Below are 18857 nucleotides of genomic sequence, written 5' to 3'. Positions count from 1 at the left end.
TACAAAAAGAGTCCGACTGAATATGAATGTTTAGCGACCATGTTTCTTGCATTCAGACTCTCTAGTTTGGGCGGGATGTTTCTGAGGAGATTCCTTTCTTAGCTTTATGTTGCTGCCTTCCCAAAAGATGGGAGATGGTTTCTTATAATCATGAGGGATGATATTACATTTTTATTACAATACATGCCTCTGCCTGGTGATGGAATCTAGCTGAGAGGAGTGTCTGGAAAGTGCATAGCCTCCCCCAGTTTTGGTTGTCTCAAGAAAACTTGGGGGTATATTATAATTCTTATCTAATGTTTCTTAAGGTTTCTGAATTCCTTTGTCTGCAACTAACAGTATTTAATCTTCTCTTTCACGACAGATATGCATAATATAATGGTTTTGTTTGTTTTTTTTTCCTAGAAAGGAAGACTGCCACAAATTAAATGCTAGGTAAGTAACCATGCATCTATAATGAGCAAGGACACATAATCATCAAGTATTTGGGCCTTTATTCTTTTCACAGGAATGCCTCGGCTCTTGCTTGAGGCTACCAGGCACAGCAGAATTTAGGATAAGTGTGGTATTTCTTGGAGATAGCATTTTTGCACAGAAAGGCAAATTTCTTGCACAACAGATGCTAATCTAAATGTTCTGATGACTTGCTCAAATGCCCCATAAAGCAAATATTTCCGTGGGCTATTTGATCAGATTTGACAATAACATCTTTAGCTTGAAGGAATAATGCTAATAGTAACTTTTTAAGTTCAAAGCCATATAACTTCCTATATAATAATTAAGAATAAAATATCAACTTTACCCCAACTGCCAAGCTACAATCTGTTTTACTAACATGGTCATCTTTTTGTTTCCCTTTAATATTAACAGAGTGTTTATTCCTTTACCCTCTTTAAACTCTGCCCAATCACATAGTTGTTCCCCCTAAAGGAAATTACAGGCTGCAGAGAAATCTGGAAAAATATCTGTGTTTTAATACTAGCTGTATGTCATCCAGGATCCCACCGGAGATGACATTATTACTTTTCAATGGCAAGAGCTGGTCACATGGGAGGTGATGTTTTTATTATAATCAGCTGCAGAGAACTGGTGAGAGTGAGCTCATCTGCAGCTGAGTATGTTTGAACTTTTGCACCTTTCAGTACCTTTCTGTGAGCAGTGAAAATTCTCTCCAAGTGGGATGTGTTAGGGAGTTAGGTTTCCTGTAAATGCTGAGATCTTAGAAAACAGCCACAGGAAATGAACATTGCAAAATAAAATAGAACTGAAGAATTATGATGTTGATTATTGAAGCAAAGTAGTTTCATCTGGGTTCTGCAGGAAAGGATTATTATGGTTCAAATATCTGATGTGATTTTAGTCTTCCATTCACAGAATTACTCAAAAGGCTTCTTAAATCTAGGTCATATTACTCAAAGCAGATTCCACTTACACTGTGGCCAGCCGTTGTACTGAGAGTCTCCTGGGAGATGCTGCGCACCCTAAACTCCCGTCTAAAACTTCAAAAAAGTGTCTTTTTTCGAAACCTTGAGAAACATATCACATCTGCTTCCCTGGGACAACTTCCAGATAATATGCATTTAATTGACTTTCAGTGAGGAATAAATGGAAATCTAGTGGCACAATCTGGTGCTGCCTTCAAATCAATTTACAGTGGTTAAATAGATTTGAACTGGCAGTCACTTGCACAAAGAGCCTGTCATGCAAATCTTTGTTCACCCCACTAACTAGGCTATTAAACAGTGTCTTTTGCCTTAATACAGATTTTGCTGAAAAAAGGATAACATTTTGCACATGGCTGCCCTTTAAGGCATTTAATGAAATTAAAGAACTCCCAGCACAGTAGGAAACTCAGATAACAGGAACAATCGTTTAGTCAGCACATTTCTGTTCCCACAGGAGCTGAGGCTAATTATCAGGGCCAAGGCATCCAGAGGGGTGAGGAGATGACAGCACAAGAGCATTTCTCTGCACAACTGCCCTAGTGAAATTTATTTACACATTCTGGAGAAACAATGCTTTTGAAACACATTTTCCCAGTGCAGATGGAGAAGTGTAGATAATGGGTCCATGTTGTTGTCCTGTCAAGTTTTCACAAAAATTTGCAGTTTGGAAAGCAGCTTAGGCAGTTTATACAGTGCCATCCACATGGGCTGCTCCTGGGTAATTTTGGGAAAGATGTATCAAAGGTAAAAAGGAGTTTACCGAGGGAAAGGATTCAAGTCTGGAAATCGTCTCCATGCAAAACAGACACTTACTTTTCCCCCCACTTCCCCCTAATTTAAGAAAAAGTCAAATAACGTTCCACAATTACCAAAGCATATTGTCTTATCACCAAGCTGCCTTTGAGTTAACAGCATACTTATTGATCTTTCTGTATTTTCTTTACTAAACCAGATCATAAAAGGTGAGGAAGAACAGTTTTGTCTGAGCACTTTTGTGAGTTAAAAGCATTATTTTGTGCTTAAGGCACTGGGCCAGATCTTCAACATCTGGTTCAGATCCTGCATTTTCCTGTGTGACAAAGTATTTGCGTTTCAATTCCCCATCTACAAGGAGGGGATCATGTTGTTTTATTGTTTTAGAGGTGGTCAGTTCATGGAGTTTATGTGAGTGCCTTCATGGCCCAGTTCAATGAAAGTGTGACTTTAAGCTGTTTACAATGGTTGAGTAGTTAATGTTTTGATTATCCAGTCCCAGCTCTATCACTGTTTTCTGTGGCTTCAAATTATTTTTTCCAGTATTGCCATTCATAATATGAGAAAAATGCTGCTTTCTTACTTCCAATGGCAGTTTTATGAATAAGTTGTTTACAGTGCTTCCAAAAATGTGCTGTAAAGATGGAAATTATTTCTGTCACGTGAACTCCATCCACTAAGCTATCTTTTGCAGAGAGTCCTTCCACTGTTTCTTGCTGCTCCTGCTCAAAGAGCATCTTCCCTATTGTTTCCTATACATGAAAAAGTCCATTCAGGCTTCACACATTACTATCTCCCAGTTTTCAGACGTACAAATCCAGCTGCAACATCGTGAAAGATGAGGAATGAGTAATTGATGGTTGCAGTCTGATCTTGGCCAGAATGCAGTTAAGATTTTATCTTAACGTTTCATTTGGTGTCCCGGGAAAGGCACTGACCTGTGGGCTGTCTTCCAGCTCGTGCCTAATTGGAATGCTGGCTCTTAGCCAACAGCTCAGCAGAAAGTCAAGTTGTGAAACAGGAGAAATCTTTGAGTCAGCCCCTGAAATAGGTGGAGCAGTCACAGGCAATGAAGTATTTTTACCATCTACTCTGGGATATATCTTTCATTCCCAAGATTGTTTCTGTGGCTTCCTGATAGTTTTCCAGCAAAACTGCAATCTCAGCCTACAAAGCACCAGAAGATTGATTCTAGCTGAAAATGATCTGTTGTGAACAGACAAATTTCTGAAGACTCTTCTGCCAGGGAGCTGATTGTTTGGAACAAATGATGCAGCTATCTCCTTTGGGCTGATCATTTCTGTTGTGAATTAGTTCAGGAAAACCTACTAAATTTCTACACAGGACCACAGCTTTCCCAAATGTAAATGAGCCAATTATCTGGTTCTGTTTTTATATCCTAAGAATTTTTTATTTTAATCTTTCACTGAGAATCACAGAATTATATTCTCAAAATTACAGATTCAAATGTTTTACAACCTGTTTCTAATGCAATATTTCTGTAAACTGTGTGCTGGTCCTTTTACTGCCTTCTAACTGAAGGAATGTATTTTTGATGGAGGAATTTTTTTTCACAATAATGCAGGAACACTCAGCAAATCGTGTCCTTCTTGAGCCAAAAAAAACCAAAAGGAAAGCAAGCAAGCAGGCTTTTGAGGAAGGATTCAGCTTTTCATTCCAGGATTCTTACTCAGAGCAATACACATTCCACAATTCCAGCCTGTTCCTGATAAACAAAGAGCACACTCTGCTTTCTCAGGAACAAACATTTTCTAATAATATATATGTGTCTATTTTGATTGACTGAAATTATGAACTAGGTATTTTGAAAAATGCCTGGAAATTCAAGAAGTTGTAGCAGATCTGGTCATACTTTCTCTAAAAACACACCACATGTTGTGGTGTTCCTCAGGATCTCACCCATGGGTACCCCAAAGTTCCTTCTGAGACAAGAAATGCTGAGGGATTTTTTCAGGTTTCCCCTTAGCCCTTGGGGAATAATAGCTAATATTTTTTTCATGGTAACTTTTGAAAGAGGATGATCAGATAATACAACACAACAACTGTTTATGTAAAGCAGAATATAAAGAAAAGATAACAGGATGCACCAGGGATTGGGAATGTGTGAATAAGTGCAGTGAATATTCAATGGGAGACAAAACTCCCTTCTCACCAGTCTAGAAATGTTTAGTAAACAATCAAATGAGCAGTGTGGGCTGGGTCTAGGAAACACCATCACTTAGGAGCTGCTCTTAAATACCAAACACACTCTTTAGAAAGTCATGCCTTCCATTAAAGTATTCAGAGAAAAGGGTTGTAATATGTAAACCGGTTTGGGTTTTGCTAGTTCTACCACCTGGTCTAGAAAAAGGTCCCTTCCTTTGTAGCCTATTGTAGCTACAGCAAGGCTGCTACATTTTAATGCTGCTGTGTACTTCCGAGACAGAAAGGGTAATAAAGGACCAGCTTGTGAAATCGATGGATCTCCAGCAACTTTGGTGGAGTTTCTTTTTATTTACATGAAGTAAATCAGGCCTCAGTCCTTCTTTGAGATCACTGTTAAGCAGAGTTTTATGTTTGTTTCAGAACAGTGATCCAGATAGTTAAACAGATTTGAATGTATAAGAGTGGAGATTACAGTTATGTGAAAGTATAATTAAAAACTACCACAGTATCTAGAAAGCTGATAAAAAGTAGATCAAATAATAAAGTGTGGTGACAAATATTGCTAGCAGGCAGGACTTTTACATCAGAAATTCCATGCAGAGAAATTAATTCTCAAACATAGGCCAAATTTCAAGATGCTTCCGATAACATGGGAGGAATTCTGTGCCTGCATGCAATTCCTCACTAAGATAATGCATAGGAAACAAAATTATTTAAACTCCCAAGACATTTGACCCTGTGTGCAGTTGTCTAGGAACAAAATTATGTACAAAATACTCAGATATTATCAGAACCTTGTGTATATCATGATTCCATACCAATGGAATTTGCTGGAGAATTGTGGTCTTGACTCTTATTTATTATTAGTTACTATATGAAAGGGAATGAGAAGGAATTTGGAAGTTGTCAGGGAAGTCTCCATGGTGGGCATTTTGCAGACATCTGGTAAATGAACACTGACTATAGAACAGGAAACTGCACCAGAAGGTGTAAATCACAACACTAGTTGCAACAGCTGTGATTAAAAGAAAAAACAAACAAAACCAACAAACAAACACACACACACTTGAAAAGAAAAAAAATAACCTAGAAATGTAGCTTATGAAGTGGGTAATGTTCTAGTCTGTATGAGTATTAAAATACCTTTAACAGTGTCAGCCAAGCATCATCAATGTACAGAAGTATGCTTTAATGTTAGCTGTGAGAAGGATGAGCTCTGATCATCTAGAAGGGGTGGAAGGCAAATTTGGAAAGGAAAATCTCTCTTTAGAAATAGAACAATTAACCATCTCACTGCAGAGTAATTCTCTAACTCTGATTTCTAGTCATACTCATCCTGTAAGTCCAGGCTGCTCCTCTGACCATTACAGAAGTTTGTCAGGCAAATGTAACCCCTTGCAACCCTCATTTAGCAGGTCTAAGATTCATTTACATTCCCTTCTGATAATATTTTGTGGTGATAACAGAGGCCCAGACTGTTCATTTCTCATTTTATTTTCATTTTGACATTTGTTTGTTGGTTACATTTACATTGTGCTGCCTCAGCTTGGGAAAAGAATATAGAAACAGCAGGTACAGCATCACACCAGAACACCTGTGCAGAACCCGTGGAGCCCAAGGAGGGGAAGATGAAGACAACAGAGTGGAAGTAATCACTGTTAATTGAGCAGTGTTAATCACCAGAACTCCAGTTCAGTGAGCTAGGCACTGCAGTTCACAAGGGCATGTCTTAGAATGACTTTCCCATCTCTGTTGGAGCTTTTCAGTTTGTGATTTGTGGAAAGTGAATCTGTGGATATGTCTCTGCATTATTCTTCTAACCGTGATTTTAGGAATACCAGATTTGACTGATGGTGTTCCAGACTAGCACAGCTCCACATTTTCTGGCCATGATTGGTGAGTGTATGTTTGGGGGACACTTGGCAGCTGTCAAAGTGAATAGAGTCAGGCCAAGAAAGCTAAAACAGGGGCATGTTGTCCTGGGAAGGCAAAAGCCAAGGGTGCATCTGATATCAGCAGACCATGATCAGGCATAGGCAGAGGATGTTGCAGAATTTCCAAACTCATTCAAAATTGTGCCTAAACACAACCTAGACAAGAACTACTTGAGCCTCACCAGAAGAAGCTGAACTTAGATGAGCACCATAACAAGGACTAGAAGTCCTACAGAACAATGCAGACAAATATTAAGGAGTCAAAGAACAAATAATGAACTTAGTAGAGCCCAAGGGGAAGCTAAACAGTACTTACAGCTTTTTGAAGACATAGGGAGAATGTTTCAAACTGTCTGTGTTTTAGTAGATTCCTCAGTCCTAAACAGCAGTGGCAATTTAAAAAGTCTTTTTTCCGCTTTGCTTTTTTTTTTTGCTTTCCATTGGAAGAAAGTGGAGGGGAAAAAGGTCATGAGGTTCTGCTCCTTAGGAATCTTGCTTTACCTCTCCTTTTGCCTGTATCATCTTGTGCAGTGAAGAACAAATTCTTCTTATCTATGACCTTACCTATTTGAACAATATCATTCATTTAGGCACCTTATCCAGACAGGTTCTTCTTGAATGTAGAATCCAATCTCCTGAGCAGCCTACCATCCCATCTCTGAAGATGTTCTGTGTACGCAATCAGATCAAGTCAATTTTTAAAATAATGGTGACCCATTCCAGGAGGCATTTATTATTTTATGTAAAATTAATTTAACATTTCTGTATCTTCATTAAAATATCTTCTCTCTCAATTGAGCAATACATTTGTCTTTTTCATATTTTCATGTCAGTCATATCTGATAGTTAGGCCACCAACCTAATATGCAGGCCATTGTCCCTGCCTCCAAATATTAAATTGTCCACTTAAATAAGAAATCCTTATTAGTACTTTTTATTGTTGTTCATCACATTTCTATTACTCCTGACTTATAAATCAATCTTTCTTGTATGATAATCTTTTCCCCCTCCTTATACAATACTTTAACACTATACTGAAAATGCCTCTCACTGTGTCATCAGCAGATTCCATTAATTTGCTCCTATTCTTTGTGTCAAGCCATCCATGAGAGTATTTTATAATACTGAATTCCATAAACAGTCCTGGAGGATGTCTCTCTGTAATCTTCCTTGAACTATAGGGATAAATCCTTGTTCTCTCTTTCCCATACTCTCCTTGCCAAATTCTCTTGCTATTATCATACTCATTTGTATTCACATAGTCAGGTGATTCCTATGCTATTTCATATCTTTTCCACTTTAATTTATGAACTGTATGAGATTACAGAAGCCATGATAATTTTACTGTATTTTCTTGCCCTAAAAAAAGCTGATTGCTGTCAAAGGCAATGCAGCAGAATCTGTTATCTTTCATAAACCCAAACTCTATTTTGTCCTGTTTTTTACTACCTTTATGCCTTGTAGAGTATTTTCCTTTGCAACACATTCTAAAGCCTTGTCTACCATACTAAGTGTACAATTGCATCATCATGTTCTTTCTGTATTTTTAAATACAGATGTTTATTTCCTACAAGATGGAAAAAATAGCCCCCATTTTCTTGTGGTGTCTTCGGCAGGTAATCATTCATTTCTGATTTGCTAATATTACACATATTGATCCATTTTTTAAACAATTAAAGTCTCCTTCTACACCCCTTTTTTTGTCTGTTGATAATCCATATTTTGTTGCTATTTTTTCTCATCTCCAAGGCAGATTATTTCCTAAGTTTTTGCTTATTTCTAACATATTTTTTCAGGAAGCTACTTATCCAGTTACATAAGATCCCTCCTCTAAGAGTTACAGACAGTTTTTCCATCTCCTATTTACCAATCCTCCCAAACTTTCTCAACATTCAGGACTCCAAACTATTCTCACCACCCTGCTTCTCCAAACTTTATTTTCTTTTTACAAAATTTCTTCTTTTTTTTTTTCTAACACTTCTTTTTGGTTATTTACAATAATTTAATTTATATTGATCTGATGTAACTCATAATCATTAGGCCCAAAATTATTTTATGCTGCTGTTGTTCTTTAGCCAGTTGGGGCAAAGACAGTCCTTACTCAGTAGCACTGTTTCAGTAAATTCTCGAGCTTTTTCCTTCCTAAGCTAAATGGAAACAATACAACAGGAAAGTAATGTATTTCTTCTATTAGAACAGCACATCTTTCAGTTCATGTGATGGCCACTCTCTTTACCCAGTCTCTGATTTATAGTGATTAAGAGACTGATGCATTCAATATATAGTATGTTCTCCACAATGAAAAAATATTTGTCTCAGTTTTTTTAAAGACACATTTTACCTATTCCAGTGATGCCCACTTTATTATTTAAGGCTAGAGCCCTGCCCCTTGAATAATCCTGATAATTCTCAACGGAGTAAGTCTTTGGCATGTATTCTGTGAAGACATAAGAAAATTAGGTCCTAAAAAAAAAAAGGCAATGAAGGTTACTGAGGGAGGTGAATTTTTAGTGTACTCCAAAGGAGTGTGCTAGTAATTATGGGAAGAAATTCAGGTTAAAAAGAAAAGAGTATCAGGAAAAAATAGACTGAGACCAAAATACAGTACTGGATGAGATGTCTGGAGACATCTTCCAAAGGGAATCTTGGAAGCAGAAAAGTCTTGGGCTTTTAAAAGCAGATTTCACAAAGTAATAGAATAGGGCCTATATTTTTAAGCGGGCTAGCTTAAAATGACTTTTTCCATCTGTAGCTTCTCTGTGTGGCTTCCATGTGTCTGTGTTCCCTACCTTCTCTTTCCCTGACATCCCTGAGATGTTCTACTCCTCATTAAATAAGGAAGTATCAGCTCCCTTTACTGACTTTTCCTCAATTTTCACTCATAATTTAACGCCAGATTTAAACTGTTGCTGCACTGCTTTGATCTATTCCACTGAAATAAATTCCAGGTAGTTTTTTTCTTTGACGAACAGTTCCTCTCTGTGGCCCAGATAAGGAGGGAAAGGAAGAAAAAAATGTCACCTGCATTTTAACAGTTCTGTGAATGAAAAAACATACATTTAATCACATCTTGCAGCCTGTGGATAGGTCTCAAAACAAGGTGGTTTTTATTCATCGTGTTTAATATCACACACTGAAGTTTGACGCACCAAAGGCAGGTGATCAATTTTTGTAAAACTACTTCCCATATCTCAATTTCCTTACAATCTTCCTTTGTACATTGTCAGATTTACATGCATTCCCCTCTCAAACGCAGTGCTCGAGTCATTCTTCATCTCTCAGGGTTAACTAATCCATCATTAGATGAACCCATGCAGATCTGCATGAAATGTTTGCTTTTAAAGCCAAGCTTTCTTACATCAGCTCTTGAAATTTTATTCACTTGGATAAGCTGATTAATGGTGTCAGCCTTGTTCATTTGCTTTGCAATGCATACTAAGCAGATGTTATACTGGCTTGTTGCCCCATACTGAGTATGAAGGGGTAAGTCCTTTGAGACCTTGCTTTTGTTAGTAGATCACTTACCAAAAGGTCAATAAGTCTGTTTTATACATAAACAAGATATTGATTAATCTGAGATATTTTGATTCAGTTCTTCTGGGAGGGGCTTTACATTAGAAGCCAAAACCTGGCATGTCAGACTAGGCAAAACATTGGATCACTGTAAGGGTAATCTTTTCTGTGAGGGTTTCCAGGTTGAGCCAGTTGTGGGGTGCTGTCATTGTAGTTTGCATTTTTTCTCTCAGGAGGCATGCAGGCAAGGGCTGTAGGGAAAAGTAATGTCTTTTCATGGAGGCAATGAGATGTAAAAAAGAATGTTTTAGGCATGCAAATCCCTCTTTAGGTGTGAAATGGAAACCACAAACTTCAAGCTCAATACAGAGTGAGAAGGAAAATGTTCTTCAAAAAAATCTGGGTGAGTAGCCTTAGGAAAAATACAAAATGTGAGCAAGAGAAGGAATAGTAATACATAAGCATTTTCCTTCAACATGGGCTAAACTTCAGAAATTAATCCAGTGAAGTAGGACTACAGCTGGCAGAAGAGAATCAAGAGCATTGATACAAATGTCAGAAACATTTTGCCATGAATTTTAAGTCAGGTATGAAGTTTATGCAAAGCTAAGAATGTATTCAGAACCAGAGCTTTTACATTACAAAATGGAGGCTGTAAGCCTACCTTATTTGTTGTCCTGGAAAAAATATTTTGAATATGCTATTCACACAGAAATAAAATTATTATCTCCCTACCTTCTGAAAAAAACAATGGCGTTATTAATATTATTTAATTTACTAATGTATTAATTTTATACGTGTATATATACAATTATCAATATATCAATTTGTTAATTCAGATGTGGGGTGCTTGTCTTTGTTTGTTTTTCCCCAGAATTCTTTCTCCATCATAGCCAAAAAGAATAAAGAAAGTCAAATATGTATGCATAAATCTCATACAGGTAAAACTTAATCTATTTCAGTGGATGCAAGGTATGAATATTCACAATGCTCTCAGATCTTACAGCCTTCCCTAAGGCTCAGGGCTTGCCTCCCAAGTGAATCTCTAGCACCCAGTACTAAATCTTAAAAAGAGATGTTATAGAATAATTTTTAGTATTTGTAATGTTTAAATATCAGAAGTATTATATTATCATTTTTATGGCATACAATGTTTGAATTTTAGCTACATCAGCTAGCATGACACAATTATATTGACATGAGTCTGCTGGCCAGGAAAGCCTCTTATTTTACAACTGTTCTTGTCTCACAAGTTCCTGGGAGCTTGGTTATTTAGCTTATGCTGAAGAGAATGGATTCAGCCCTGGAGGTCCACAGTCACTGTCTGCTTTTGAAGGGTATGACTAATATTTAATTCAATATTTCATTCAAAACTCTAATAAAACAAATGTAGAACAACAATAACATATAACTAGACTATAGCCTATAGTAAGTATATTTCCTGTTAATTACATGTAGATTGTTTGTATTTCTTTCCCTAAGCATAGGTACCCGATTTACTTGCATGTCAATAAAATAAGTCTCTGTCTTAACAGCCAATGCATTGCAACCTGTTTGTTAAACTATTGAGAGTTTATATGCACTAAAAGCCTAACGGTAACAAAGGCTTTTAGTTACTGGACACCTTTAATATCAGTCTCAGTTGTGACACTAAGTGGTTTCTAACAGAATTAATCACCTTCCAGCAGACTGCAACCTTCCCCTTGAATAAGAATTTGCAGGCAAGAAAGCTACTGAAAGGTCGAAGGATAAAGAAAAGCAGCCCCATGAACAGAACAGCATTTGTTCCTTCTGCCACTTTGAGTTGCTGATTTCCTTGCTCTCTCCATGCGTCCATTTGCATAACAGAGTTGGTCATCTGGCCTTTATTACAGCGGATTGAGTGTAAAATTATTACTGAAACATAAAATACATCCTAGAGAACACTCTGCTCACTGACATAAAAATGAAGGTGCTATTGCTGCCTAAGGACACCAGAGGTGATAAAAGAAGCACGTCAATGTTGCTGATTGATTCTCACTGTTACAAATTGCATGAGAGTCTGCAGGAGGTTTTCATGGTCAGGCTGAAAGAAGTGCTTCTTTCAGTTCACCCCCTTTCTCCCATTGCTTTAAAGTTGTTTAAGAGACTGGACCTCATATCTCAGTATAAAACTTACCACCAAAGCCATCCCCATTTTTTATATGGTCTTGGACTGAACCAGGCTCCAAACAGGGAGATTTCATCTTACACTGTGATATAATCATGTGCTTAATGGTCACCAACCTAATGAAAAGACCTTCCTGATCTGCAACATTTTACTGAGCCATTCTGCTTAAAATATATTATATTTTACGTAATATAAAATATATATCATACGTATTATGTATATATTTTATATATTTATTCATATTTATGTCTGGAAAGACACTCTTTTCCTTCTCATAGAAGCAGCTGCAGGCTTTAATTCCTAACATTAAGAAATATACTGAAAAATATAGGTTCCATACTTACTCAACCTTTTTGACAAGGATTCCCTAACTTTTATTTTTTGCTAGAGCAAGCTGGGTTGCGATGCTTCTTCTATCTGTGCATTAACAGAATTATTGCACATATTATTGCATTATTGCACGATCCAGGACTTCCCAGGAAAACATTGCACATCTGTGTTGCTGGGCCTCGTCTCAGGAAGCCTATGAGTTACTGCTCCAACCTTCTGATAATCAATATGGTAATTCCTTCCCTTTACATTTGTCTATAAGATATGATTTAGTGAACCTTTTCCTTCCCATCTGCTGCAAATCTGAGTCTCTCCAAACCCATTTCACTAACATTTGTATTACTCCTATCTAGATCACAGGAGAGATTGACACTACGAGGTTGCAATCTCATCCAACAACTCACATCTTTCTCATGAAGTCTTGCCCAAACGACACTTCAGGGCCTGTGCTGGCACTGAAGTTGTGGTGTTGCACCTCGAGAGGAGTGGGTGTCATTTGCCCCTTATGCCTGAAAATGCAAAGGGACTGGGCAACTGAGTATTGCCAGCCACAAATTTAAAACAAAAATCAAAAAGCTAGGCCTGAAAAGACAATACTATTTAAAGAAGATACAGGGCCAAGGAGTGTTTCTTCTAGCTTTTATTTTTATCAAACTTTCTGGTTGATTTGGGAATATTTTTAAATTATTTTACCAATCATAAGGGCCAGAAACTTACCCTTTTGTAACATCTTTTCTCTCTCTCTCTCTCCCCACACCCCCTTATTTTTTAATTTGGATTTTGATTCTTGAAATTCTTGCACAGTCAAGTGCTGGCAATAACAGAAAAAAATCCCCAAGTTTGTGGGGTTTTGGTAACTGGCAATGCTGTCCTCCAGAGAGAAGAATTAGCCCTGTGCACAAAGCTTCAATTTCTCATAAAACAACCCTATTTCTTCTTTAAATTTGATCAAAAGCTCTAATGTTTATGTATGTCTTTATTAGCAAAGTGTAATATTTCCTTTAAAATTTTTAATATTTTCAGGCTTTCTTCTATTTAAAATTATAATTCTCTGCTATTTCTGTAAATGCTACACCAATTGAAATTCTAATTTTTGAAACTGAGTAACTTTTGCTTGCAGTTCTAGCTCTGAATTCCATCAGTACCACATAGGGCTGTCCATCAGCTGCACATTACTTTAATCTGTACAAAAGATATCAAGCTTTTCATCATTGATGTGGTGTTTCTAGAATATACCTTCACATTTTGATTCTCTTCATTACAGTTTGTTGTACTCATCACTGTACTGATATGATTGCAGCTCAGCTTAGCTCAGTTTGTGTTGGTGGGACTGCAACAAAAGATCAGATGAAATCAAGCTGCTCTCCAGTTTCTTTATCTGGAAGAGAAAGAGCTGATATCAACAATTTCATACCCCAAGTCACAATTTTATGAACAGGCAAAGTACAAACTCCTGAAACAAATTATTTGCTAAGGAAATTACCAATCTCATCTGCACCTATTTCTGAAACAAAATTTGCTTGAAGCTCTTCTTTTTGGATCTCAGCTTCCAGACACTGTCTTCACAGGTCTCAGGCTGTTACATTATAGACTCACCTCAAGGTTCTGTTGACATCTGAGGCTCCCCTATAGACAGCATTATGCACAAATATATTACAACTAGACATTACATTGGTCTCTGACAGTGATGTATGGACATAGTATTTTCTTTAGACTGGGTACAAAGCCCTGAAACGTGCCAGACTTAATTCCTCTCTTTCACCTTCATAAGGACAAAATAAAGGGTTATCTTAATTATTTTCTTAATCATAAATGTGATCTGTTCTCCTCAAGCATGAAAATGTATCAGTAAAGAGCTGCAGCATTTCAGGAGCATTTTCAGGAGCACCTATAATTTTTCTAGTTGCCACTGGTCAATCAATTTGGAAGCAGAAATCAGTATAAATCAAATAATGATTCAACCTGGCACAGTGTCTAAATCAATTCAGAGATAATAACAAACAAGAATGCAGGCAGAGAAAACTAGAACAATATAGGTAAGATACAGAATTTGGAGCAGGTGCAAGTCATGCAAGATTGTTTCAACCTGGGCTTTGCCCATAAGAATAAAAGCTAAAAGACAAAACTAAATCCTGACAAAAATGCAATACATTGAAGAGAATATAAAAACAGTATCTTAACTCTAAAACAGACAGCAAATGTATGGAAATAATTGAAGTAGAAGATTCATAGTTCCTGATTAAGCAAAATAGATACAGACTTATGTATGCTCTTAATTCCCACAGAAGCTAAAGCCATGATTAAAATGTTACCTTTACTTCAGTGCTTAATTAAGCCTATAATAATCTTAGACTCCTCCTTCAGCTTTAACTGAGCCACAGGATTCCTGTATCCTGGGAATTTAAATTGCTCAATGCTTTGAAATACTACTTTTATTTAAATTAATAAAGCCCACAGATTTAAAATACCACTAGTCTTTAATATTTTTCTGGTTTTGCTTGAAGGATCTTAGTAGTACTGGGCATTGATACAATAAACATGAACTTGTTTGAGAGTAGAAGACAGTAAGAGATCCTTCCTAATATTTTCCTTCTCTACTTACAGTGTTTAAATAGAAAAGAAAATAGCTTATTTTTATCACCAGCATCCCTGAATTATTTCATATATACAGTGCAGTAAAAATGTAAAAAAAAAAAAAAATTACTGGAAATTAGGCTACTGTTTTCCCCAGATAATGACTTTCAGCACAGTAAAATTAACAGATGTTTCTTACTAAAATAATCCAGAACTAAATGTTAAGTTTATTCCTTTTAAAAACACAAACCACTCAGCAAACAAATAAATAACTCTAGCATGTCAATAAATGTGCTTTATGTACAGTCCTGAGGCTCCTATCTGAAGTGAATTAATAATGAACCTCAGGTAAATATATCATGGCTTTATAAATGTGTTTCTGAGGATGAGACTAATTACGTACATTGATGTAAGTAATATATAATCAATATCCATTTTCCTTTCTAAAAGGATGAATTAAAACCTATTCAGCAACTGAGACTTTGTTGTTATTCTTAAAAAATAATCAGCATAATAGGCAATAAAAACTGCAGAAAAAAAAATATGAGAGCAAAGAGAGGAGAACAACAATTTTTACTGAAAGCTATGACAAAACCCAGAAATCCCAAATGAGATGAAAAAAGGTAGCCAAGAGCAACAAAAGCTAGGTTCTAGAATATCACCTGGAACTATAGTACTTTCACCCACAGAACATCACTTGGTGCCTTAGAATCATGCAGTCATAACAGGTCAGAAGGGACCTTCAGGGGTTATCCAGTTCAACTCTTTGCCCAAACAGGTCTCATCAGATCAAGTTGATCACAGCTAAGGGAGTCCTGAACATCTCTAAATATGGAGGTTCTACAACATCTTTGAGCAACCCAGTGTTTGACCATCCTCACGGTATATTTTTTCCCTTCTACCTAGAATATGGAATTTACTGTGTTTCAATTTGTGTCTGTTGGCTCTTGTGCCATCATAGTGCACTTATGAGATGAGGCTGGTTCCATTTTCCAGTCCTGTCTTGCAGTCAGGTAGTTGTAAGCAGCAACAAGATCTCCTTTTCTCCGAGCTGAAAATACCCAGCTCTATCAGCCTCTTCATGTGCATCATGTTCTCCAGCCCCTGACTGTTTTGGAGGCCCTTCAATTGACTCTGTTCCATGTGTCAGTATTGCTCTTGTACTGGAGGGAGCCCCAAACCAGTCACAGTACTGAGAGGAGGTGTTATGAAAGATCATTCCCCTGGCCCTCTCGTTGACACAGCTCAAGATGCTGCTGGCCACCTTGGCTGCAAGGGCACAGTGCTGACACACATTGAAACTGTCCTCTAGGACACCAAGGTCCCTTTCTGCTTCCAAACAGCTCCCAGCCTGTACTCTTGCATGGGGCTTTTCCTTTCTGGACGCAAGAACTTGGAATTGCTCTTGTGGTGCTCTCTCTGCCCTCCAGCTGAATTCAGCTTTCGAAATGCAGCAAAAGAATGTAAAATCTAGAGAACTATGGTGGGAAAGAAGCCCAGAACTCAGAAGCTTCTTGAGGGAAATGAGAGAACCAGATGGAGATGATAGTTTCATTTACCTCTAGAAGGTACTCACAACGGGAAGGAAACATTATAGAAATGCTTAGTTAGCTAAACATTCTTCTATCAGCACTGAGGAGTTGTTTTGGTGTCCTGTCTTACCATATTGAAAAAACAGTATTTGTGCTGATTTCATAAGAGGTATTGGCAACTTGCCTTATGAGATTGGCATCATGTGTTATTATATTTGTGTTTGCTTCCCACAGCATTTTAATTTTGTATCTGTTTTGATTTGATGACAGTGACAGTTCTAAGTCACAAACTAAAATCGAGTCTTTCTTACACAATTTTTTGCCCCAGAGGAGCTGCCTGGGAACTCTCACAGACCAAAATATGCAGTACTCAGCAGCTGGTGTACCTAAACTCATTTTGTGCTGGAATCTTCTCAGAAGGAAAATTCTGAAAGCCATAGTCACCACCTGGATTTATCTAATTCTTCAGATTTTTCTATTACATGAAAACCATGTATTAAGACAAGCCTTTCAAACAGTTGCATTGGTAATCCTTTGGCTCTGTAGATTCTATAAATCTTTGAGTCTTTTAAGGTGCATAATGTTTAATAGTTTGACATTGCTTCTGTCAGGATGGTGGTGTTCCCTTTGCAAAATATGTAAGCTAGGGTCCATATAAACCATTTGTGGTCAGGCAATGTAGCTTTGGGATACACTTCCAAGATGGATTAGGCAAATTTGGCCTCTGGCTGCTCTTAGGAATTCTGCAAGTTTTCACACCCCATTTAGAAATCAACCCTTTCACAAATTCAGATACTCCTGAAATGCATGCATTACATGCACAAATAAACAGTTTAGAATAGTAAAATCAAGTTCACAAAATACCTTGACAACAGAACATAATACAGGAGGAAACCTCTGTCAAGTCCACCAGAGACTGTTACTGAACTGCGTTTAGGAAGTTCAGATGCTCCTCTTAATGCATGGCACCACTAAGCTGCAAATTATTCAAGGAGTGATTTTCCAGTGCACAACAAATACTATCAATGATTGGTGATCTTAGGAATGTGGTCTTTGTAGTACAGAAAGGATGTTATTTTAGTGATAGAACTGCTTCACGTGATCGATGGCATGAACTTCTGTGTCTGGTGAGTGGAAGACAAAGCAATGCATGTAAATTATTTTTGATTCACCTTTCATTATGTGTTGCGAGATGTCTTGGTGGCTATTACATCTTACAAGATGACTTTAAAAAGATTCATCTATGATAAACTTCCATTGACTTTGCTTTCATTGGGGTCTCTTCCCGTGTCATTAAAATGTTTAAAACTGGGAAAAATAAGAAATGTTCTAAAATCCTCATGTTTATCATTCCCTAATTATATGAGAAGCCACTTCCTAGGAGCTGTGGCGCAAGTATGTGCCAAACAAATAAAAAAAGTGCAACAAAATTTTGCTGTCTTTAGTCTGAGCAATCAAATCTATTCTGGAATATTCTGTGATATATTTTTTTTTTGGCGAGGCCATTTTGATGGGGCCAGCACTGGACACTCCTGGCCAAGAAGCAGTATGTGTTTCATAGAGCTGTTTGGGAGAAGTAGAGAACAATTTCTTCCAAAAGACACGTTCTACAGTGCAACCACTGGATCTGGATGCCACCGGCGATTGCCGTGCAACAGCTCTTCCAGAGCAGAAAGGATGAACCTATACTGGCTGAGAGGCTGATCTTTGGAAGCTGGGGAGTCGCAAGTCCCTTCTGCTTTGTGGTGAGAGACAGCGTGGTCAGTGGAGTGCTGAGGGCTTCAATCATGAAGCTGAGAGAAACGTGAAATGATATCTGTGTAGGTGTGGCTCCCACCCTTCTTCTTGAACCTTAAACCTTGATGGGAGGAATCTGGGTTGTGGCTGCAGCTGTGGAAGCATGGACACGACGTTTTGTCAGCACCTGAAAATTGCATTTTCATCCACCACTGAAAAACACGTAGAAAGTGCTCCTTTCCAAAATAATAATGGTATTAGAAAGGTGATTCTTTGATCCTAACAGTGGTTAAAATGTCGTGATTTTAAGACTTGAAAGTTCCGGGTTTTGTTTTTTTTTGAAGTATTTTTTCCCGCGGTTGACTACAGCCTTTAGGAAAGCTCTCCAATCACACACGGTGCGTGTTCAAAAGCTGTGGGATAAAGGCTAAAGCTGCAATGGCTTAGGACCTCATAGCCAGGCCCTTCCACATCTAAATTCACATTTGTGTGTGGAGTGCTATGACACCAAATTATCCTTTCTATTAACAACAGCAATGGTCGTGTTTTCAAAGACTTTTGAGTTTTTCCCAGAAATCTGCCTTAATCTCTACCTGGGGGGGGCGGGGGGGGAAGCTCAAAAAAGTGAAATACTCGTAGCCAGCTCGCAGACAAGGGACTGGCTCCCGGTCTCGGGGCCGTGAGCCCCGCGCAGGCCGCTCGGGAGGGCGCGGCTCGGAGCGGG

General features: G+C 37.8%; 1 protein-coding gene and 1 long non-coding RNA gene across 2 annotated transcripts in view; both read left to right on the top strand.

Annotated features, from left to right (window-relative positions):
• Window positions 1–407: 407 nt before the first annotated feature.
• Window positions 408–18857, top strand: part of DCBLD2 (discoidin, CUB and LCCL domain containing 2) — a 63562-nt gene continuing 45112 nt past the window's right edge. Inside the window, exon 1 of the mRNA XM_088158848.1 lies at window positions 408–435. Coding sequence (XP_088014974.1) covers window positions 429–435 — 7 coding nt within the window. The 5' untranslated portion in view covers window positions 408–428. The remainder of the gene's footprint in view (window positions 436–18857) is intronic.
• Window positions 1569–17855, top strand: LOC148224666 (uncharacterized). The gene is made up of 2 exons (XR_015801178.1): window positions 1569–12521; window positions 12644–17855. It is a non-coding gene; the product is annotated as an uncharacterized LOC148224666 (long non-coding RNA).

Source organism: Sturnus vulgaris, chromosome 2, assembly GCF_052056855.1.
Source record: "Sturnus vulgaris isolate bStuVul1 chromosome 2, bStuVul1.hap1, whole genome shotgun sequence".
Lineage (NCBI taxonomy): Eukaryota > Metazoa > Chordata > Aves > Passeriformes > Sturnidae > Sturnus > Sturnus vulgaris.
The sequence above is the reverse complement of the archived record's forward strand: the minus strand, read 5'-3'. Positions and strand labels throughout refer to the sequence as shown.